This window comes from Pleurodeles waltl, chromosome 10, assembly GCF_031143425.1.
Source record: "Pleurodeles waltl isolate 20211129_DDA chromosome 10, aPleWal1.hap1.20221129, whole genome shotgun sequence".
Classification (NCBI taxonomy): Eukaryota; Metazoa; Chordata; class Amphibia; order Caudata; family Salamandridae; genus Pleurodeles; species Pleurodeles waltl.
The window spans coordinates 946,188,946-946,213,077 of record NC_090449.1 but is presented as its reverse complement, the minus strand read 5'-3'; the positions used below and the strand labels follow the sequence as shown (position 1 = coordinate 946,213,077).

Here is a 24,132-nt window from a genome sequence, read left to right as displayed (position 1 = left end):
TCAGATGATCTGCAAAACCCATCTGTCCGAAGTTATGAATGGCCAGTCGTGTAGGGGATGGCGAATACTGACACTAACTGGATGTCCATGATGGTAAAAGGTCAGATTATGGGGGCTTAGAGGCTGCGGCTGCTGGGGAGGTGGTGGATTGACTTGACCACTAGCTACTCAACCCACGGGTTCTGTGAGTAACACGCCCTCAGCCATGCAGAGACTGTGGAGCGTGTGCTGCAGGGTGGCTGGTAGGGTAATTGCTTGACTGGAAGCTTTATCGTAGACATGAAAGGAGTCAAAGGCAGAATGTGGGGGACCGGGCATAGAAAGGCCCAAGGACCGTTAAGCTATGGGTCCTCAAAGCGCTCCAATGCTGAACCTGCCCTGTCTCTGAAGAGACTGGAGCCATCAAAGGGCAGGTCTATCAGGGATCACTGGAGAAGACCTGAAGAGCCAGTCGTCCTCAAAAAGGTGTGGCACCTCAAAGCCACCATCGACAAAAATGCTCTGCCCAGTGGATGGTGCACTTTGCTTCATCTCTCCCATTGGCAACAGCCTGAGAGAGCACAACCCTGACCTCCTCCGGGACTGTTGGCAGCATCTGTGCAACTGCATTCTACAGAGTGAGGGAACAGTAGCCCAAAAGGCATGGGGTGTTCATAGACAGCAGCGTTAGTCTGGCAGAACAAAACATGTTCTTCCCCAAAGTGTCCAGCCTCTTGGATTCCCTGCCTAGGGGGTGCAGTAGGGAATGCTCCATGATTTATGTGGGAAGTAGAAGCCTGGACCACCAAGCTGGTGCAGAATCAAAGGAGCCCCTGCTGACCCCTTGGTCCCCAAGGTACAAAGGGATTGGACTACCCAAATATAAGGCGCATAGCCCCATAAAAGTCTATTAAGTGGGTAGGGGTCACTACGACTCCTGGAAATTCAGGGAGGTACGGAGTCAGCCAAGATGCAGGCTCTGCTGCCTTGGATGCTGATGCTTCCTTGTCTTGTCAGCCAATGGAGGAGGAGAAGTTGAAGACCGCTTTGACTTCTTTTTGTTCTTGTGTTGAGACTTACCCGAATGGCCAGACAACATGGAATGTGGCGACAACCACCGACTCAGCAACTGCTCTCAGGACCTTCCCCTCGTCCATGACCTCAAACGTTGCAGCATCACATGTTGAGTCGCCATGAGCTTGAGGGATTGATCCACCAAGGCCTTCGGTATCATGGCACAGCAGTGGGAAAATGATTTTGGATTGTGGTCGTGCTTGAGGCACCAAAGGCAAACATCAGTCGATGACAGGTGCCACAGGGCTTGAAGCCGGCCTTCTTGTGATATTCCTGCCACACCAGGAGGAAAACATCAAAAAGATTTTGACAAAAAATTAAATCCAAAAGTGACTGATGGGTTGCTCTTCTACGGATCTGCATGGGCAGGCACGGAAAGAAAAGAACTAACTTCTGTGTGCCTGGGTGGCACCTATATAGGTGCTGCAGATGTAATTTCTGGCATGGACGGCACAAGCAGAGCTCATCAATGCCATCTATCAGTGCTCAAAAGTACTGCTCATGAAAAATCTTACAGATCCAGTCTGACCCCTGGGGAAATTTCAAGGTAAGGAATCTGCAGCTAAAACTCACTATTAGATAATTTGTTTATAATTTGCACTACTTAGAGAAAAGCTAGAATTTATGTTTGCTTCTACACGTTCTGAGGTACTGCAGCTTTCTTTTTTTCTTAGTAATATTTGTATTGCAAATAAACCAACAGAGAAGATGCAAATTGACAGAAACATCAGACATGTAAAGACCATGGTACCGCCTACAGTGTTGCTTAAACCCAACAAATGTGGAAAAAGAAAAGAACCCCCTCCTCCCATCTCCCTCTTACCATTATAGTACAGCAGGCGTTTATGTGGGAGGGCTCTCCAAATGCAGAAACGTACACACTGTACCCACATGGGGGCTCAAAGTCCTCCTCTACTTTCAATCCACTTCCCCTAGATTTTAGCCAAGTTGTGGGGGCAACCCCTTCCTTCATATATGGATCTTTCGGCCAACATGGACCAGTGCTATCATTCTTCCAATCCTACAACAAGCACCGGTTTGGCCTTCCACATTCATACAGTGTTACGCTTAGCAATTATTAATCCGAGGATCGCCGACAGTTGGTCCATCCTGGAAAAATCATGTGCATCCCACACATTTAGGGGACATCACTTTGCAGAGGCCATCTGGTTGCTGCTGCACACCAAGTTTATGCAGGTGACAACTGCTTCCCAGTACTGATGCATAACGAGGCAGCTCCTCAGCCAACATAGCAGGGAGGCGTTCCTACCCATTTTGACCAGGGTATAACACCCTTCTGTGTAGAAGCTCCAATTGGATGAGACGGAATCAGGAATGAATAGCCACCTCCTAGGGGGAGGCCAGGGCCTCAAGCCCTTCATAATTTTTTCAGTCCCTCCAGATCCCGATCCTATTGTGCTCTCATGTGAATGAGTGTGTCGGGGGCTGATTCATCAGCTTGCAATAAGTGAGGGAGATCACTTTCCTGGGCATGCCTTTTTTCGAGTAGCCTGTCCTTGAGAGGTGAGGATGCAGGGAGTTGCCCTTGGGCAGTGCTTGTTGTACTGCATGTCATATTTGCAGGTAGCAAAAGACCTCAGTGGTTGCCAGCTGATACTCGTGTTGGAGGTCTGTTAATGGAATTGCCCAATTTTCAGTCCACAGAGCTCCCACCCTAGAGAGGTCTAATTGAGCAGCACCCCAGAGGAGTGTAGCCTGTGTGATCTTTCCCCGCCATCCCAAGGCCCTAAGTGCTGTGTGCCAGAGTGAAAGTGTGACTGATGTCAGAGTAGGCAAAGCAGCAAAGCGTGACCCTCCATATATGACCGAAAGGTAGCCCCAAGTCTCATGACCATTCTATCCATACGATAGGCAGGCTCCCCCTCCGGTGCATGAGCCCAGTGATTGACAACCATGAGTTGTGCCACCCAGTAATAGTTTTGTATGTCAAGGAGCGCAATGTCCCCATCATACCAGCTCCTCATCAACTTCCTAAGGGCTCTCTGGGGTGGACCCGCATCCCAGAGTTGTGTCCGGAGTTGGAAGTAGGAGTGTGAAACCACATATGGCGTGTCCTCTAATGCATAGAGGAATCAGGGCAGAGCCATCATTTTGAATAGGGCCGCCTTCCCAAGCAAGGATAGAGGCAGCTCTCTCCAGTGGCAGATATCTATTCAGATGTGTCCGAGTGGATGTTCAAAATTATGTGTATGGAAGTGTTTAGCGTCAGTGGTGATTTATACCCCTTGGTGATGCAAGACCACCTCCACCACCCTTGTTGCACTGGGTAGGCACAGTACCTGCCCATGCAGGGGGTAGATGAGGGACCTGTCCCACTTATTAGTGTATCCTAAGTGCTGGCAGTACATATCCAGGATATGCATTACTCTATCAAGGGTATGTGCAGGGTCAGAAATGCAGAGTAAAATATCGTCAGCATAGCAAGAGACTCTGTCCTCCCAGTCTTACATCCATCTCCAGAACTCTAACCAGGTGATCACCTCCAAAACAGGCTGCCAGGGATTCGAGAACAAGGGCAAATATTAAGGAGGAAAGCGAGCATCCCTGCCCCATTCACGTCATAGATTAAGGAAGGGGCCCGTTCACCATCACCTGGGCCAGTGGATCAGTCTCACCCGTGATATGGAATATGGGCCAGGGCCCAGTTTGGCTAGGACTTCAGACAGGAATGGCTATCCAACAGTGTTAAAGGCCATTCACATGTCTAAAGGGTAAAAGCGCATCCTCTCAGAGGCACAATGCATCTCCTGGGACCCCATAGACGCACTGCAGGTTGAGGGAGATCCTCCTGCCAGGCATCAAGCTGGATTGATCTGGATTACCAGGGTACCAACGACTTGGATCAACCTGGTGGCTTGTAGCTTGGCCAAGAATTTCGTCTCTATGTCTAATAGTGAGAGAGGCCTATATGGGGCACAATGCTCTGGTGGTTTGCCCTCTTTATGTAGCTTGCCTCCGACCTCTGGGCAGGAAGCCCCTTTCACGGGATTCAGTGAACATTCGCAGGAGATAAGGTGCGATCTTGGGTGCAGAGACTTTGTATAGTTCTATATGTAGGCCACTGGGGCCCACCACTTTGCCAGCGGCAAAGGCTTGGCTCCCCTGTATTACCTCAGGTTCTGTGATCTCCTGTTAGAGGACGTATCTAATGGGGTTCCAAGAGTTTTGGGAGCGGTCTGTTAGTCAATAACTCACAACACTCACCGGCAGTCGCAGTACGTATCAGCAAGTGAAGAGTCCTGTAATAGGTTTCAAAGGGTGTTTGCACTCCCCGGTCAGTCCCTCACTTGTTCCCCTTTTCATGTGAGATTTCCAGGACGCATTGATTTGCTGCATTTCTCTTATCTAGCTAAGCCAGGAGTTTCCCTTCTTTGTCCCCCACCTTGTAAAAGCAGTGTTGAGTTGTGCGGTAGCTGGCCCTAGCCATGCCCATTACCACCCCCCCTATATTCAGTCTGTTTAGATGTCAATAGGTGTGTTAGATTCTCCTGCCCCTCATCAGAGAACATAGCCTCTATCTCAAGAATTTCTTGCGCCAATGTCTCCAGCTTAGCTCTCTTTTCCTCCTTGTGCCCTACTATTAGTGAGTCTGTGGCCCTTTGACTGCCTTGTATGCTCTGGGATGATCTTACAGAATTTTCATTCTCCTCAAAGTATCTTGCCGTGGCTTCAAGGTGGCTCTCGTGAATGTGGGGTATTTTTAGGTAGCAGGGGTTGAACACTATGCATTTTAGGCCATGCTCATCCATTAGGCGTAGACCGCCCAAATCAGAGAGTGATCAGATTCCTCTGGCAAGATGTTGAAACTCTCTAAAGCATGGGATCTGAGTGGGCAGCGTATGGATGTTATCTATGCGTGAGAAGCTGCTAAGAGCCCCTGAGTGGTGTGGGTCTTTCAGTAACGTGGTGCTAATGGTACGTCATGCATCTGCAAGGATCAGAGTCCACCAGGGGAGAATGAGTGGGTCACATTCCCCTAGGGGGGAGTCAGTCTCTATAGTCACACAAGGCACAGTTAAAAACACCCCCCATCACTATCCCGCCTTTAGGGAGATGAAGTAGGAGGGCGCTGAGCTCTGGGAGCACTGTGTCGTGAAGTCTAGGAGGGATGCAGACCGAGATTATATTGAGTACCTAGCCCTCCCAACTTCCTAAAACCGCTACGTACCTCCTGTGTCAGATGAAATATTGTGTACAATGAGGGGTTAGGATCTGCTTAGGAGAATACCTAACCTCCGCAGCCTGAGGTGTAACCCAGGTGGGCTGTTATCTGGTAGCCAGATCTATCCAGTGCCCTAAAAGTGCTGCCCTGGAGGTGTGTCTCCTGTAATAAAACCATATCTACTGAATGTCTCTTAAGGTACTGTACAACCACCCCTCATTTTATTTTGTCTCCAAATCTGTTGGCATTCCATGATAGCACCCTAAAGCTACTAGCAATTAGTGCGTTTGTCATTAATTCCTATGTGAGAGGAGCAATATATGAGAGAAGAGGATTTTTTCTAGCACAATGCTTGATCTTGGCTGTGACATGGTAGTGGAGCCCGCAAGGTGCATCAAGGACAAAGTCAACAAAAGGTACAAACATCCCCATCCCTGCCACCCTTCACAGTGGACCAGAAAATACCTGCATCCCCAACTCTGCGGAGTGCCCATCGCCCCAACACACAACAGTAAACAGTAGGAGGCTACGGCCAAAAACAAAGGGGTTCTCTGCCCTAATCCCCCTGAAATAGGATGAAGAGAGTTTACCAATTATGTTCAGATTGTTGCAGAGTTCTGCAATCTCTTAGAGGAGCAGTTCTCACATAATGGAGTACACATGTAGAGTTCAGTCTCCACAGCACCTGCGAGTAGTGGACTTCAAAGTTGTCATGGTCCTCAGGTTGACTGCCGCCACCACCACCACGGAAAGACTAATCATTGGCGATTACAGTTTCTGCGGTCATGTTACCAACTCGCAAAATACAGACTGCAACTAGCAATTAGGAAGGGCGTTCCAAGGGCGTCCCTGCCTAATTGCAACTCGCAGGCCCATGTATGATTGTTGTGTGACCGTGAATGTAGTCGCCAAACTACTGCAGTTACCACCAATTTCAAATTGGTGGTAACCCTTTCTTAAACAGGGAGGGGTCGCTAAGGGACCACTTCCCTTTTCTGAACGTGGGTGCCAACATTTTTCCATGCACCACTGCCTACTTTCAAAAAATGAAAAGGTAACTTTTGATCTTTGTTTTTTAAATGCATCCTGTATTCCTTTAAGGAAAACGGGCTGCGTTTTAAAAAATTGCTTTATTGACTATGTAGTCACTGACATGGTGGTCTGCGATTGTTGCCATTCACAAATGGGTTGCAATTTGTGACCTGCCTCATGAATATTAATAAGGCAGATCCCTTGTGACCCATTTGCGAAACATAAACAGTGTCGTTGAGACTGTTGTACATTTATTTTGCGACTTCCAATTTGCGACTCACCAAAACCAAACAAACATATTTTTTTTTTTAAATCGCAAAGCAAAATGGTTGTGCATCTGGCCCAAAGTCCTCTTCAAATAGGTCATCATATGGGCCCTCTGCCCGTTTGGGCACCCCAATTATTCAAATGTTAGTGCTCCATCATCAGCCTTCACAGCCTTCCAGTCTGGCATCCAGTGTCCTTGTAGTAGCTTGCAATGTGTTGACCTCTGCCTTTAGTGCCACAGTATCTACCTTGAAGGAGGCCATGGAGTCCTCTATTTCTTTGATACGGGCTCCCATATTTCTCAGGTCTGCTCTAACTTGTGTTACTTACATTATTACAGAGTCAATTCTGGCCTCCAGAGAGACACGCACTCCCTGAATTGTCGTCATTATGTCTTGCAGTGTGAGGGATTCCTTTTCTGGGGACAATGAGCCTGCAGGGACTTGTGTATCTGAGCCCTCGCTATGCATGGGCGCCAACCTATCTGGGGAGTGCAAAGCTGCTGAGCTTAGTCTGATGAACGACTTCCACTTGGGCTCCTGTGCCACCTGTCACACTCACAGCTCGCAAACAGGTTTTCAAAGCAAACAATTCAGGCCGCTTAAACAAGGGGAAAAGAAAGGAGGGGGTCCACAGCCTACCTAGAGGCACTTTAGAGGCACGCATTGGCCTGTCAGTTACCTCACTGTGTTCTCCAGAACCTCGTCCGAGAGGAGTTCCACGGCAGCAGTCTGGGTGTATATAGCGTGACTATTTGATGGTGGGCTTGCTTCGTGGGCTCAGTATCCTGAACTCTGCCACTCACCGAGCACACTTCACTGTTGGTTGCGCTCAGCTGCTCTAATTCACCTGTGGGTTGTTTCCTGTGGGCCCCTCAGTAGCTCAAGCCATGCTAGCTGCCAGCCTCTTTTGGCACTGTTCTCACTTACACCGCCCTACAGTGCCAGTCAGTCGGAGATTAAACTTGGCTCCCAATTGATGGTGTGGGAACTCTATGTTGTTTCAATAGGGCACCCCCGCCATGCTTGGAGCCAAGCCCAGCACATCTGCCCCTTTCTAGTTGCCCCCGAGTGCGGACATCTGCTTTCTTATTTTTAAATGACTTGTATTGAACTGTTTTTAACGTCTGTTTGCAACAAATATCTACAAGGCTTTCGATGTATTTACTGTCGCACATGAGATTTTATTTTTATCCTCCATGTTTGCAAACATGCTTGCCCTTTTATATGAAAGAGCTATGCACCAAGGTATTAAGTGGTTTGAGGAAAAGGTGATGGTGAGCACATATTATATGGGATAAAGTACCCATTTACATACATGATAAGGAGACTGCAAGTCACCTCTGAGTTCCAGAACCTTTTAAAGGATTTCAGCCTTCTGCCTTGTTCCTTTACATGTTTATGGAACTCCTTGGTGACTTGTAACATCCTTATAATGTATGGCAGGAGATACTGTATGCATTATATAGCTTAAATTACCTTGGACTTTGAATGACTTACACAAATGAGGATACCTAGAGTCAGATCACTAATTAAAGAAGTACTAGAATATCGGTATTAGGTAGATATTAATCTTGATTTTGTTTATGATAGTTGGGACCATCATGTATTGATGAGTTTAGATGCCACAAGGACATTTCATAACATAGATGGGAGAAACGTTTAGGAAGTGTTGAGAAAATATATTTAGATGATTTATTATCTATTTATGGGGATTGCAGAGACTTGTGATAACACCAAAGGCCTGCTCTCAAATGATGCAGCCAGTATTTAACCCTGAACCAGAGTCTTTGAGCTGTCACAGATATTAAAGTAGTTCGTACAGGTTCTATTATAAGTAAAATAACACTGTTTGCAGATAATATGCTGTTAACCAATTGAAAAACTGAATCTTAGTTTCCAGCTAACTGCATTGCTTGGCTCTATTTCAGTATATGTCATTAATTGGGCCAAATCCAGTCTGAAACTCATAATAAAAATGGTTAATAAAATAGATAATGAACATCTTCAGTTTTATTGAGGGTCACAGGAAATTATACATAAAGGAATATTAGTTACAAAAAATAAACAAATCAGATTTACTTTAAATATGAACTTGACAATGGAAAATTGGACAAATTATGCATCAGTCAATGAGCTAGACCTAAAAGATTAAAGGTAAACCTTTGGTCGAAGATTCTTTAAAACCTTAGCATTATTTGTACAGGCAGTTTAACAAAATTAGGGGACAGTTATTTCTTAACACTCTCTTGGACCCAATTTTTAGGCCAACTCTATCTTGACAAAACTTAACATTCACACTTCTATTGATGATTTTGGGCCTGATTTTGAACTCGACAGATGGGTTACGCCACCACAACGGCGATGGATACCCTGTCCACCGAAATCTATATCCCATTTAAATTTCAGCACATGGGATATCAGTCACTGTTGTGACAGAGTAACCCATCCACCTAGTCCTAAATCAGGCCGTTTAAATTACATGTGGTAATGTTTATTATCTGGGAATACAAATTGTTTAATGCTAGGCACTTGTTGAACCCAGATGTCCCAGAAACGCCTAATTGGGTCTTTCTCAAGAAGGAAGCCTTTTCACATTAGTTCACATTGGTTCTTGTCAGAGCTGTGATGGTCAAAATCCAGTTAAAACTGCATGTTTGATGTTCCCCCACCTTAGCTCAAATTTAAAATTAAATTGAAGATTATTCTCAATATTATCACTTGGGGATACTTTTAAAAAATCATTATTTTGGTAAAAGATTCCATTACAATTTGACAATTAAGAACAACAGTTTATTTAAAGATAAGGTCAGTGGGAAAATAAGGTTGCCTCTTTCAATAATCTGCAGAGTCAATTTCCCTTTCTATACAAGTATTATGTAGTTCGCTTAATCTAATATCTACCCTATCTGACTTGTTTATGAATCCTTCCTGTTGTAAAGTCCAACTCTGTGAAATATATATACTTTGGATAACAATATATATCCCTTAAAAGCACAGGTATGACTGGGGATAAAGAGCTAGATATTAAAACCCCTCTCACAATTGGCCTAAATATTTGGGAAAGATCCCAAAATGTAATCTATGTGGTGAAACAATTTTCACGCACAATGAGATGTCATTGGTTTCCTCTAAAGATACAGAAACTGAATTTAAACTACAGCTCATGTGACAGAAACAAGGCTACTTGTGCTAATCTTTTTCACATGAATGTTGGATGTCAGGAAGCAGATTCACTTTCCAAAATGTTTCCTTGGTTTTGAGACAGGAAATCAAATTGATTCTGGCAATGCCAATTTTCATCAACCTTTCTACAGTTTCCCCCCCCCCCCCGACTCCTTTTAGGAAAAATGACTTGTTAGAGCTAATATGGGCAGTAAACCCCTCTACTTAGAAACTCTAAATCGTCATCAAATATGTAAATTAAAAATTGGATGAATGAAATGTCCTCACTTGCCCCATTATTGAGAATGTTTCATTGCCTAACTGAAGAGAACTGTGCAATATATACGGGACAATTATCTGAAAATGTCAATTAGTATAATATTGACTGTTTCATAATTATTCTATACATTAAAGCAATGAAATATACCAATAATTGTGAGGGACAATGAAACCTAATTTTACTACAAAAAAAAGAGTGAGTAGCAACCATCAAATCTAATGAATGAATATCCAGGAAGTGGATTTTTTGTTTTAAGACATTAAGTGGGTAATACTTACAGCATACTATAATTTGTTGTTCCTGCATCGCACTCACACTGCCTGATATCATTCTAGACTTTGTATATGTGAATGGCAGCAACAAATCGCTGAGATTTATAGACCAAGCCAAAAAACTGCTTCAAGTATGTGACAAGCCATATTTTTTAATCCGATGAGGACTACATAGATCACCATCTTTTCCCCCAATAAAAATAATCCTACACCCACTGACCTGGGATTATCACATGATGAATATCACCTAAGAAAGTGGACTCAAATTGACGAAATGTCTTGATCTGAATTCCACATTTTGTAAAACATTTACTGGATCCATCACAAATTACTTTGAATTAAAATGATTAAAATGCCTGACAAGTTTGTTAAGACATCGTTTCACGTAATGGACTATGGAGGCACGGAAGACATGGGCATTTTTTCCGAAAAATATGTATTTCAATGAAAGGTGTTATGTGTGCACATTTATGGAGAGTGAGGGGAGAAATGAAAGATCACAGATCACAATTTGTGGTGATAGCAAATATGCTTCCATGTCTTGATTATAATTGTCTCACCGCTGCCACTTATTTGAAAAGGAGGTGCTGCTCAGCACTTGTTATACAAAAGGTGAGGGATCAGACAATACAGTGTGAAGAGGGGGTTTCTGGGAAAAGTGACCATTCCAAACCCTCACAATTTTCATCTCCATAAACATCATGCCCCAGAGCGAAGACAATGGGGGTGAGGAGGTAAGACACTAACCAACACATCTTCACACACTGGCCATCCTTCTCAAGCAATATAGCAAAGTCAAGATGGTTATCATATGGTGAGTTGCTGGTAATTTGTTCACTTCTTTCAGCACCTCTTCTTCCAGCTTTCCCTCGCATTGTAATCCCCTTCCTATCTGACCTATGCTCCGCTGTCAAAAACAACAAATCAAAAGGTGGTGATTAAAAAAAAAAGAGGGATGTGCTTTAGCAGGCCGGCTCTGCTTGAGAGCTCAATTGATGTAGCCTCGCTCACAAATATCAGAAAAAGGCTAATCTTCCCTAGTCAAGCATACTGCTAACAATAAGATTTGAGCACCTTGGGTCCCTCATCCTCTGGTGTACTGCTGGGGTCGGTGGGGGTGTTCCTGCGGCCTGAGGAGGGCACAGGTGGACCCATTCAATGGTGTTTAACCATGGAAATAGGCCCACAGGTCCCCTAACGCCTGGTCTGACCCAGGTGTTAAATAATGTTGCAAAGCAAGCTTTGCACAATTTTTTAGCCCCTCCTCTCACCCATGCGTCATTTTAGCACAGGGGATAAATATGGGGCTATGGGGTTAGCACCATCTATTAGATGGGAACGCTTACCTTTCATCTCATTGACGCAAGGTAGGTTTGTGCACCTAAAAAAAATTGTGCAAACTCCAATATGTTGACGTTAGACGTGTCTAACGTCAAAATGTTTTTGAAGTTGATTGTACAAAATTGGGAATTAAATATTGGGAGCGGTAATTCATTTGCGCTCCCATGGACTTCTAAATAATGTGTCTTTAAATCTTTCCAGTGCTGGCTTTTTCTTTTTGTATTTAATTATATTGGCCTAGCCACACTGGTTTATAGTCCACTGCCCTTCTCTTCGTATACATAAACATTTAGGAATTTGTCATTCTTCTGCTCTTAAGCCCTGCATGTCTGCTGCCTGTCTCCAATACATGTCTGGGTTGGGAGACAGCTCGGCTTTGTGCATTTACTCGAGGCAGTCACACACAAACGTAGCTGAAGTGTGCCATTTACATTCTGTTGGCCTATCACCAGGCTGATGGGCCATCCGGAGTTAGATCAGCGTGAGGAGCTGACACTTGCACCTGAATAGGGCTCTGCCTGTCCCTACACAAAGAGCTGCATAACCCCCTGCAGTGTGTTTGGAGCCAGGGCAGTAAAGGGAGGACGGGTGTGTACTTGAAAGTCCCACTTTGAAGTCATCCTCACTTCAAAGGCACCACTGGGTATAAGAACTTGACTTCCAACTCCACTAAACAAGTACACTTCTGAACCAGAGGATACTCTGCCATGAAGAAGGACGGCTGCGCTGAAGGGACTGTCACTTTGCTGGAACTCTGTGGGCTTTGCTGGACTCCTACTTTGCTCTGCCTGTCTTGCTACCTGCTGCCTCCTTGCCTGGGAGGGATACACCGACTCATGAATTGGAGGTTTAGCACCACCCCTAACCCATACACCTATAGGCGTGAAATTGAGGTGTCTTTTCGAGGTTTAAGAATTCAACCTTCCAGTGTTTGACAATCTCTTATTCCTCACTTTAATGCAATATCCAAATGAGAAACCTTATATCTACGTTCTCTAGAAACCAAAATGACAATTGAAAATTCATGCTCATGCTCTATTCGTCTCACTACAGATTATGGCAATGCAGTTCTTGTTGGTTCCCCCTCCAACCTCAAAACGGCCCCTGCAAGGCAGTCCTTCTTTCAATGACCAGTCTATTAATATCTTTAAAAATGACTGACTACATTTCACTGGTGCTTAAAGAAATAGCTCATTATCACACCAATAATTACATTCAAGATCTGCTGCTTTGCATATATAGCCATCCACTTAAAATGAACTCCTTAACTGTACAACATGCTCACTAAATGTAGGTGGCCCAAGAGCTCTTAAGAGCAAAATCTCTCCTTAACTTGAGACACCCAAATTTACAACTTCTTAAGCACTGCACCACATTTTCTCTGGAGCAGCAAATACCTCCTGGTGCTCCCCCTCCGAACAACCTTAACCAAACCCATGCCACTTCTCCTTTAAAAATGTCTAAAAACTCCCATCTTTCATCTGAGTCAAAAAGCTCCCTGCCTTTATTTGCTAAAAATGCACTAATGTCTTTTGGCACAACAATGTTATATAACACTACTAAATAAATACTGTGTGAAGGTGCCCATTTTTAACATTGTCACTCTCACTTTTTGCTTAGTGGATTGGATGTTGATAGGTAGTGCTCTGGGCCCCTGCTAACAGTGCCAGTGCACTTTTCTTAAAAAGTAACAAATATTCAATTGTAACCAAATTAGCAAGGACATTAGCACCCCTGTAAGTCGACAGTAAATGGTACCTAGGACATGGGTATTGAAGAAGGTCCCTAAAGACTGCAGCATGTATCATGCCATCCTAAGGGACCCACACTCAAACACATACAGGCGGCCATTGCAGGATGAGTGAAATGATCCAAACTATTTTGGAAACACAAAATTGCACACACTCCCTATGTGAAATGCCCACTACCACTGCATGTACTATGTGTAAATCAACCCTACAGCAGGCCTTCGAGCCCTAAAGCAGGGTGCAATATACTACATGTGATGGCACCTGTACATGAGCAGATGTACCCCTGTGATGCCTAGTTCTATTTCTAGACATTTCAAGTGATTGGAAAGCCATTTTGAGGCCATGTATCGGGCCCTGGTGATTACGGGTTACCCACTACATAATGGCTTCACTGAAAATACTTGTGTCTGGTATCAAACACCTGATCTTAAGGAATCCGTACTGATGACAGTCCCAAATGTATCATGACATGCACCCAGAGGGCACCTTAGAGGTGCCCCCTGAAAAAGTACTAGGCTCCTTAGGGTGCTGGCTGACTGGTATTGATCAGTCTGCCACCACAGAGGAGTTTGACCCCTTGAAGGTAAGAGCATGTGCTCTCAGAGGCCAGAAAAAATGCTTGCTCCAGCGGAAGGTGATCACACCTCCTCCAACAGGATGGCTGGTGGTTTAGCCTATCAAGGCCAAAGGTTTCAAAGCCTTTGATATGCAACCATGGCTTCTCCCTAGACCTGGAGAACGCCACCCCCTGCTCCGAGGCCCATTTGGCACCAGAACAGGTGGAAAATGATGTACTTAGGTGTTTTAAAAGTCCAGCCCAGATACCACCGCAGCAAAAGCTAACCTGCCATTCAGGGACTTCAGAACCGACAAGGCCAACACCGAGAGTGTCACTGCTGTCTCGTTTTCGCTCCTCCTTCAGGTTGACCCAAGAACCATGACAGCTTCCAACGCCAGTGACCACCTAGCCAAGCTCCTCGGCACCTGAGCCCCACAGCCCGGGTTCATGACTTGGGGTTCTGTCAAACTTGTCCCCAAGTCCCCTTATGCAGTATGGTTGATTTGACTGATCTGTTTAAATTTCTACCACTGTAGCGCTTGAGGCTACCAGGGCAACTGGCACCTCTTTACCCGGCCACACCAGGGAAGGTAAACCCAAACTGCTGGTATATCTTTGGATCTTCTAAAAGGACCCTTTGACAAAAACTTGCAAGTATTTGTATGCAGGAAATGTGTTTTTCTCCATGAGAAACCATTACCGCGTTTGAGGCGTATGCTTCAAGAACTGTCATTTTTAATGGTTTCTTTTACAATTGTTAATGCTGAAAGTTCTTACCTGATTTTGGTGATCTTGGTGTCTACATTTATATATAAATCTGTGTTATTTTTATAAATTGGTCTGACATGCCTTTTTGAGTGTGTGTGTACCATTTCTTGATTCTGTGTGTGAAACAAATGAGTAACACTGCCCTCTGATAAGCCTAAACTGCTTGACCACACTACCACAAATCGAGCACCTGGGATTATTAAAGTAAGCCCTGTAAACCAAATTGGAGTTGTCAGGACTTTTTGCACGGCGTGCCCTTACAATGGAACACTATGTAAAAAGCCAGCATCCTACAAATACATATATAAAAATGCAACAAACAGTAATTCTTAGCATTACCTCTCTGCAACACGGAATATTCCATAGCAAACTAAAACAGTGCAGAGATCCCAACTGCTCAAAATGCCACTGCTGACCATGATGAGCTGAGCTCTCCTCGCCTCTTCACTCCCTCTCCCCTCAATCTGGGTTTACCAGTCAGTTCTGTTTAAAGCTGCAATTCTACACTGCTCACCTACTGCATCACAAGCAGCAATCTACTGTGCAGTTTATCAAATAAATTACCGTCTTGGACACAGGAAAGGAAACAAAACCACAAGATAGCAGGTGAAAGAGCTTGTATAAAGTGGAGGCCTATTGTATCTCCTAACTCTGAGAATGTTTCAGTTATATCATCTGGAGAAAACTGCTAACAATCTTCTATATTGCCTTATTTCGCCAATTTAGTTATTTTAACTTTTCAATTATTTATTCCAAAAATTAAACAAAGTTCCACCTTAATGTGCAGATACCACACATCAAGCTTAAATCAAATTTAGAATTCAATAACAACACACATTCAATTCTAGACTCAATCATGCTCTGAAATACCATCATCAAACCATCACCATGCACTAATTGGAGATGTTGATTCCAGAAACCACCGATATTTGAACATCAGATTGCAAGTCACTTTTAAGCAAGACATCACCTACCTAACGAAAAAACATTCTGTGGTTGCCCAACACTCAATAAAAACAGCCTCCTATAAAACAACTGTTCCTCCAGGTAAAATCTTGTGAGCAGGCGACAGCTTCCTATTGACAGAATAAAGAATGCACCTAACAGCAGTGTACCACACAGAATGCCACTAAGAAAAGCGCAACATATCCGACAATATTCCAACAATATTCCAGTCTTAACTGAAGAATTGTCAAGGCTGCCTTGCCTGAAATAAAGGTAACGTACTTTGTATACACTGAAAAAACAGTTGCTGTGTGTTTTTGCAAGTAAGGGTATGTAAACATTGCTGTTTGAAGGTTACATAAACCACAAAAAAAAAAAAATAACAGAAAACCCTAAGAAAAGTTAAAAGGATTCCCGTCACTGAAACCTAGGGCCATAAGTACGAACATATTTTACCATAGACACAGAATGGGCAAAACTGCTTGCTACATCTGGCCCCTAGTGCGGTAGTTTTTGAATCATGGTGTGCAAACCAAATAGTTTGTGCGCAACAGTGGATATATTGTATGCATCAAATGGATTTCAGGGCAATGAACACAATACAACTGATAGAGATAGTCAAAAAATAAAAATGCATTAAACAATAATTTGTAAGAGTCGATTATAGTTCTAAATAATCGCTGCATATTAAACAAAATGTTTTCTTCTAAAAACTGCATAACATGCACATGGGTATCTTGCTAATGCTTGCAAATTCAATACAGCTTAAGGGCCAGATGTATCTAAGGGTTTTTCCCATTCTGTGTCAAAGGGAAAATGGCTTCGTACATATAGCCCTAAATGTTTACTTCCTGACTATTCGCAAAACTTCTCATGACGCAAAACTTCCTATGCTATCAAAGAAAGCTATATTTTCTTTTCAATAGCTTGACCTGCATTGGAAGTTCTTATTTGCCTAAAAAATCTTAACACCTTTTCTTTATGAATAAGCTTCCAGTGTGAAGACGTGTGAGAGAAAGACAGAATGATTTCATACCTAAAATGTACGATTGTTCTTTCAGAGATTTAGATGCAAGGGAACATCACTTAATGTTGCAGTGTACTTAAAATTTTTGTTGAATGCATAATGTATTTAGAACACACTTTGTCAGAACCATCTCAATGGAAACGGTCCCTGTATCACGGAGCCTTCATCTTCCGAATGGCTGAGAAAATAGTTTTAACTTATTCTGTATAAAAATGTCCCAAGGAAAGAACAGGTTTACACGCTACCCCATATGCCAACAGGCCAGCCCCAACCAGCTGTCATTCTTGTATATTTGAAAAATCTAACTCAGGCAGCTGAAGGACTCAATGTTATGGGAGGAATGGTGTACATTTACCACGTTTGCTTTCTTAAGGTGCTGCTCGGAAGAAGTGCAGATTTTAAATGAATTGCTTTGACCAATAAGATATGCAGTTTCACTTACACACAGTCATTCCCACATTTTTAAAAACATGCTTGCTTTATGGTACACACACAATTTTAATACTGTATTCTTTTTATACTTACCTCTGATCCAGGAGGGTTCTCAGGATCGTAATTCATTATTTTGTTGGCATCCATATGACATCCTGACCAAATATCTCCTGTTATTGGATCCAAGCATAAATTATCTAAATATGTATTCACTTGCAGCACCTAGTTTGAAAAGATAAAAATAATTGCTATAATTCTTCAATATCTTTTGATAATGTGAATGACCTCTTTACTCCAGAATAGCATTGCTACACTGGAGCAAATCTACTTGCCCCTTTCTGGACCATCACATACCTGATGGTAATCTTTATAGCATTCCATGCAACCACTGGAATGGTGGTTTAGCCTACTCCGAAAATATTTTTTTCTAAAAACTAATTCTATATCAGGACCGGAGGCAAGCATTATGCTTTTCTTTCTTTCATTTAATCAACAGCAAAAGTTAGAAGCAAAAAACAACACTTCCCAGAACACCCTGGGGTGTAACTACAAATTTCAGCCGCCAATCCACTTCGTTTACAGTCCTGCTGCGGAAGAAAATAAGTGCCTTTTTAGGGTCGACCCTGAGTCGCTTGTGCATGCGTTTCGCTAAGCGAGACGCTTTAGGAATTAAAAAGGGCTCGGAGCCCCGTCCACGTGACGTCAGTGTCTTTCATTGGTTCGTGCGCTTGCCTGTTAGAATCTGCTTGATTTCATTAGTGGAAGGCACGCATACGTCATGCCTTTTCCAGTGGATAGCCCTCCTCGAGCGCAGCGACCAAGTATAGAAAACATGCGAGGCTCGCTGTTTCACGTCATGTTTGTGGACTACTTTTTCTCTATTTTCCTTTGGGAACCCGCGTTTTCATTCAATAGCAGCAGTTTGTTCATGTGGTATCTACACATGAACATGGCTGTTTCATTGTGCTTTTAAATGGAGTTTAAAGGCAAACGGTGCTTAAAAAGTAGCCAGTTTGTGACCAAAGTCAGGCAATCTGAAAGATATGCTCCGTTAACTGTCGAATCCTTCAGAACCTCCCGCTTACTAAATATTGGCATCTTTTGTACCAAGGACTCCCGTCCGTTTAAAGGCGGAGTTGAACGATATCGTATTTACCTGTGGATGAAACTGTTAGGCTGGCGTAATTTTGTGTTATGTCTGTTAAGCGATTTTAATTACATTATGCCACATGATGTAATCTCGAAGCGTTTGTGGCACAATTTACGTGCACGAGTAGGGTAAGAATGCGAATGGCAAAACTTTGCGCTGTTTTTTAAAGCAACATGCGCCTGTGTCGAAAACATATGCGGGGATGCATTTCTCACTAACATACAGCATGAATACTCGTTTTTCACTTTATTTGTGGAATTTTGCACAGCCCTGGATTTGTTTACTGTGTCGAGATATATCGATACACTGTTTACTTAATAGTTTACAGGTATATTGTACTTCTGCAACATTTTGCAGCAAATAGCTCAGATTACTAACCGCATTGTTTCTTTCGAGCATATACGATCTTGGAGGATGGAATAAGTGATTGGTAATTGGTGGCTTCCGTCTAGCTAGGATAATGGTCAGGGGCCTTGGTATGCAATACCGTTAGTTGAAAGTTGTCTCTAGTAGTTTACTGCGATACCGAGCCTCATTTGAGGCTGCATGAGCTGCTCCAGTCCAGGAATGATTTATTATCAAAAACAAGCCTTTGATCAGTGGTTCTACAGCCAGCCTCGAAATGCGCAACATGTTGAGTTCTGTAGAGTTCGGTCTTACATCCTTTACTATTTTACCGATTAACTCAATCCTCTAGGCTACAATTTAAATAGTCTAGCAAATGGCGTACAGAAAAATCACGTTTCTCTGTATTTACAAGGCTTCTAATAATGCTTTAAAAAAAAAAAAACTTAATAGGTGCGTATGATTTTACAGCAGTGATATTTTCATTTGTGAATTGAATAAGTACTGATTAGCCATCAGTTATTGAAGTGTGTTTTTTTAAAATCCTAAACAAATGTGGAAATATCCATTGTAGCATAATGTTTTATTAAATTGCTTTGTAGAAACAAATTGGGGAAAAATAAATATGGGTAAATAAAGAACGGAATGCAGAAAATTAAAGTGACTTGTACAAAACCGGGGTGCCTTGTAATGAGCTTAACACTAGTAATGTTCAGACTGTATGTTTGGGAAAATTTGTTGGCTGTAGAATCTTGGAAGGGTGCCACCTTACTGTGGCCTGCCAGCAGTAGGCTTTCCAAGTGGTTGGCTTTGCTGGGTGGTGGATTCTTTAACCTGTGTGTTTGTGATCTAGGGTGACCAGGCTGCCTGGATTTGCCAGTATTCCACCAGCTGTCCCGGTAGATTACGGGGAATTTTGGTTATATCTTAGTTTTCAGAGAAGGTAGATGAAAACGGGGGATGGTGTCTTTTGTATGTTTTCTAAAGCAGGTATAGTTAAAATCTGTTATGAGCAAGCTATTTTATTAACTGGCATTAAAACTGCATTTTATTGGGGCTGAGCCTGCTTCGCAAACACTCGCGCATGCGTATTGCTAGCGAGACGCTTTAGGTATTAGAAAAGGGCTCGGAGCCCTGTCTACGTCACGTCAGTCTCTTTCATTGGCACGTTGGCTTGACTGTTAGAATCCACTTTCTATGATTAGTGGAAGGCACACATGCGTCATGCCTTTTCTGGTGGTTAGCCCTCCTCGAGCGCAGTGACCAAGTACAGAAATCATGCGAGGCTTGCTGTTTCCCATCTGGTTTGTGGACTACTTTTTCTCTATTTTCGCAGCGCGATCTCGCTGGGCAGAAGTCGAGCGCTTTGCATACTATCGACCTTGTTACTCAGTTAATTGCACTTTTACCGGTTACGTTCATAATTGCACTTTTGCCAGTAGGTATTATTACGTGTGAACTGTAGCAGTGCGATTGTACTGTTTTTTTCTTTTAATGCAAGAAAAATCCGGTTGGGAGTTTACAACTGGGAATAGCTGTAACTCTGACAAATGTGAGACCTTAGTGCATTGCAAATGCTTGTTTCTTTACTTGTGTCAAACCGGTTCCGATTTCACTGTTAACCGCATGTGCAATCCTTGAACAACGCACTCATTGTTTTTCTCCTCATGGGGAGCCGTGGGGGCGTTTTCTCGACCCCACTCGTGGCTCAGTCACCCGGCAGGCACTGCGGTGTCCCCGTGCGCCGGCAGAGCAGTGCTCCGACGCACACCGCGCGTCTATGTGATCGTGTGGGCATGGCTCTGTTTTGACAGAAGTGTGAGCCCGCAATAGCGAGTTTTCAAGCACTGCAAGCCTCGGAAGCCGAAGCCCTATATGGGTCTTTATTAGGCACATCGCTGTGCCTCTCAAATTTGCAGCAGCAGACGTTCGGCTGTTCTGGGTCTGTATCGAGCCACAAGGCTCCTGCGAACATGCCCTTTATGCGCAAGCAAGTGCTTTCACCACTGCCTAGGGGTCGGGCGTTTTTTCCCTCTTGTCTCCTATAGAACCAAAGGGAGGTTGGCCCCAGGTGGTTACCCCAAATCGCCTATCAAAGGTTCTAAACAGGGAAATGCTGTAGGTTTTTTTTCCCCTATTCAATTGCTCACTGTGCCTGATTTTATTGGACTCTGTCCAGCAGGAAACTCTGAGCGATTCTCAGGCATTTCTCCAGTTTTTCCACCGGAATATTTTCAGTGACCCCAGTGGGCTGTATTTTTGCACCCATCTTACGCCGCCAGTATGCAGGGTGAGGAGTATGTTGAGGAAGAGACCATCTTGGTCCTTCCTATTGATAATGAATTCTGCGACACGCGGTGGATGTGTCCACCCAGCTGGCGGTGGCAGCCGCAATTGAGCCGTTGGAGAGGCGGGTACTTCAACTGGCGTATTCATACACAGCACCACTTAACCTGTCTCTCCTGGCAAAGGGATCGTCAGATTGGGGGCAATCGGTGCACTGTCCCCTTAAGCGCAAAATGAAGGGCGGGCTATATATGGCAGCCTTTGATAAGGTGAAGCAGGCTTTTGCTGAGCACCCCTCTCCAGATAGCGATCCTCTCTCTCTGTTGCCATCAGCGGACCCTGAAGAGGCCCCTCTAGGCCTTGGAGACCAGCCCAAACTTCATCGGAGCTCCCACTGCCAACGGGATCATCAGACATGTTAGACCCTGAGGTCTTAGTCCATCCTTGCTCCTCTGAATGGGTCCCCTGTGACAAGGTCACGGCATACGTTGCCACCAGGCTGTGCAGGCCCTAGAAAAAGAGGTTTGAGCACGGTTGAGGGCGTAATGCCCTCATCCATCTCTTCCAGGGAAGGTCTACTATATCCCAGACAGACACCTGAATGGCCACCTTTCTGCAAAAGTTCATCAAGGACCCCAAAAAGGGATCACCAGGTCATGGCTGGCCTGTTAGGACGAGCTGCTAGATATTTCTGGGCCCCTTACGAAGATATTAGAGCTAGAGGAGCAGGCCAAGGTGACGGATACACCCTTGTCCCCGGAGGTGGTTTCCGGTTGGGCCCAGAGGGCTATAATCTTTGTGGGGAATGCCAACTGTGGCCTCTCAGCAGAGAGGTGCAGGTCGTTCCGGATTAAGGTGGATCCAAAGTTTCTACATCCAAGGACCCGCCAGAGGTCAAGACCCACGCAGGTCAGCCGAGCAACCTCGGGCACAGAGAAATCTTCCCCCACCAGAAGGGGTCAACGTGGCAGAGGAGTCAAAGGGTTCCTCCGGGGGCAACTACAAGGATCCCAATCCGGTGAGTATAATGTCAGGAGTTTTCATACCGGATGGGGGAGGCTTGGTCTTTTTCGCACAACATTGCGAGTCCTTTATCTCAGACCCTTGGGTTCTTCAGACCATCAGAGGATTTCAACTAGAATTCTTCGGGTCTCCTGTTCAGGTCTCTCACTCGCACCCCCTAGTGTTCACAAGAAATGTTGGTCGACAAGGAGGAGAAGGAGTTGTGCCAGAAAGCGGCTATAGTCCCAACCAGTCTTCACCCTTGGGGTTTCTTAAGCAACATCTTTTTGGTGGACAAACAGGATGGGAGCCAGTGTCCGGTGATCAACTTGAGAGAGTTCAAGGGCTGGCTATTCTACCAGCACTTCAAGATGGAAGGCATCCATCTATTGTGAGATCTTCTGCACCCAACGATTGGATGGTGTGCCTGGATCTTCAAGACGCATACCTTGCGGTGCCAATCTTTCCCCCCCCATCATCATTTTGTTCAGTTTCAGTGGAATGGGCAGGTCTACGAATTCATGACTGCTGTTCGGCCGGTCCTCGGCCTCTGGTGTTTCACCAAGTTTCTGAGGCCGGCAATGGAACATCTCAGGGCGAGGGGAATGCGCCTGATCATCTACCTAGACAACTTCTTGCTGATGGATCAGTGCCCCCACAGGTTGCCAGAGCAGCTACAGTACACCATTTCTCTTCTAGAGATTTTGGGTTTCTTGATCAACGCCAAGAAGTCTGCTTTGACTCCCTTCAGACAGACAACCTTTCTGGATTTTGTCGTAGACTTGGTAGACAAGACTCTCAGCCTGCCATCTCACAAGGTTGCGCAGATTCGCAGGGAGTTAAGGAAGACAATTTCAAGGCCCTAGAAATGCCTGCGCCAGATTGCTTGGATTGTGGGGCTCCTGGCTTCTTCCATACAGGCAATTTTCCCAGGGCCCCTACACTACAGGGCTCTACAACGCCTTAAAGCCTCTCACTTGCACAGAGGCCTCTCCAACTTGGATCAGGTGTTTCTGACCGAGGACGCAAGGAACGAGATGAGATGGTGACTTTCTCATATGGAGGCCTGGAACGGATCCTGACATTCATAGAATCCAAAGCCAGCGGCTCTGGTTGGGGAGCTCGCTGCAGGGAGTCCTTCACCGGAGGATGGTGGTCTTCTGCCAACAAACTCTCCACATCAATTGTCTGGAACTTCTGGCAGGTTCCGTTGCCATTCAATGCTTGACCAAGGACAGGGCAAATTGTTCGGTTTTACTCAAGATTGACCATTGCTCAGCGGTCCACTACATCAATCACCTAGGGGGCCCCAGGTCCAAAGTCCTGGCAGATCTGGCCAAGGATCTTTGGACATATTGACTGACATACAATATATCCGTTACAGTGGAATATCTTCCAGGGTCCTCGAATCAGAGAGCGGATTGGTGTTCAAGGGAGGGGCCAGACACGAGTTTGTGGTGCTTAGATCCAGGAGTTTTTGTGAATCTCAATGCACTGTGGGGTCCTTTCACGAGAGACCTTTTTGTGTCAAGGCTGGACCACAAAGTTCCCCGCTATTTCAGCTGAAAGCCGGACCCACAGGCCGTGGCGATGGACGCATTTCTCCAAGATTGGTCCAGGGAGAAGGGTTACACCTTTACCCCCTTCAACAAAACGCGCCTGGCAGCACAGTTGCACAGACAGGAGACGCAGGTGGGAGTGATCACTCTGGTTTGGAGATCTCAAGTGTGGTTTCCGGTTCTTCTGGAACTTTCTTGGGATTTTCCAATCCCTCTTCCCCAGGATCAGGATATTCTGAAAGATCCACTGGGTCAAAGTCACCCAGTGATTCTCCAAGGCCGTCTTCCTCTCATGGCCTGTAGGATTACAGGGAAAGATGGAGTCCCAGGCCTTTCATCAGAGGCTGAAAGACTGCTGGCTGCAGCCTGGGCCGACAGCACTTTTAAGAGATATAAATCTGCATGGACAAAGTGGATACGTTGGTGTCTTCAACACAAAAAAGATCCCATGGGGGCGATGTTATCCCAGTCTTGAATTTCTTGGCTTCTTTGGCATCCAGGGGCATGGCTTATCACACCGTTAATACATAACGCTCGGCTATTTCGGCAGGTCATCATCCTATTCAGGGTTTGCCGATAGAACATCCTTTAGTGTGCAAAATGCTAAGGGGTATTCGCCTTGCTCTCCCTCCGCAACCCAAATACTCAAACTTATGGGATGTCAATTTAGTCCTTAATCTCTTCCAATCAATAGAATACCTTTCAAGGAAGGAAAT

General features: G+C 44.6%; 1 protein-coding gene across 1 annotated transcript in view; it reads right to left on the bottom strand.

The window, feature by feature from the left end:
• Window positions 1–24,132, bottom strand: part of LOC138262057 (serum paraoxonase/arylesterase 2-like) — a 197,773-nt gene that overhangs the window by 23,283 nt on the left and 150,358 nt on the right. Inside the window, exon 8 of the mRNA XM_069211746.1 lies at window positions 17,168–17,296. Coding sequence (XP_069067847.1) covers window positions 17,168–17,296 — 129 coding nt within the window. The remainder of the gene's footprint in view (window positions 1–17,167; window positions 17,297–24,132) is intronic.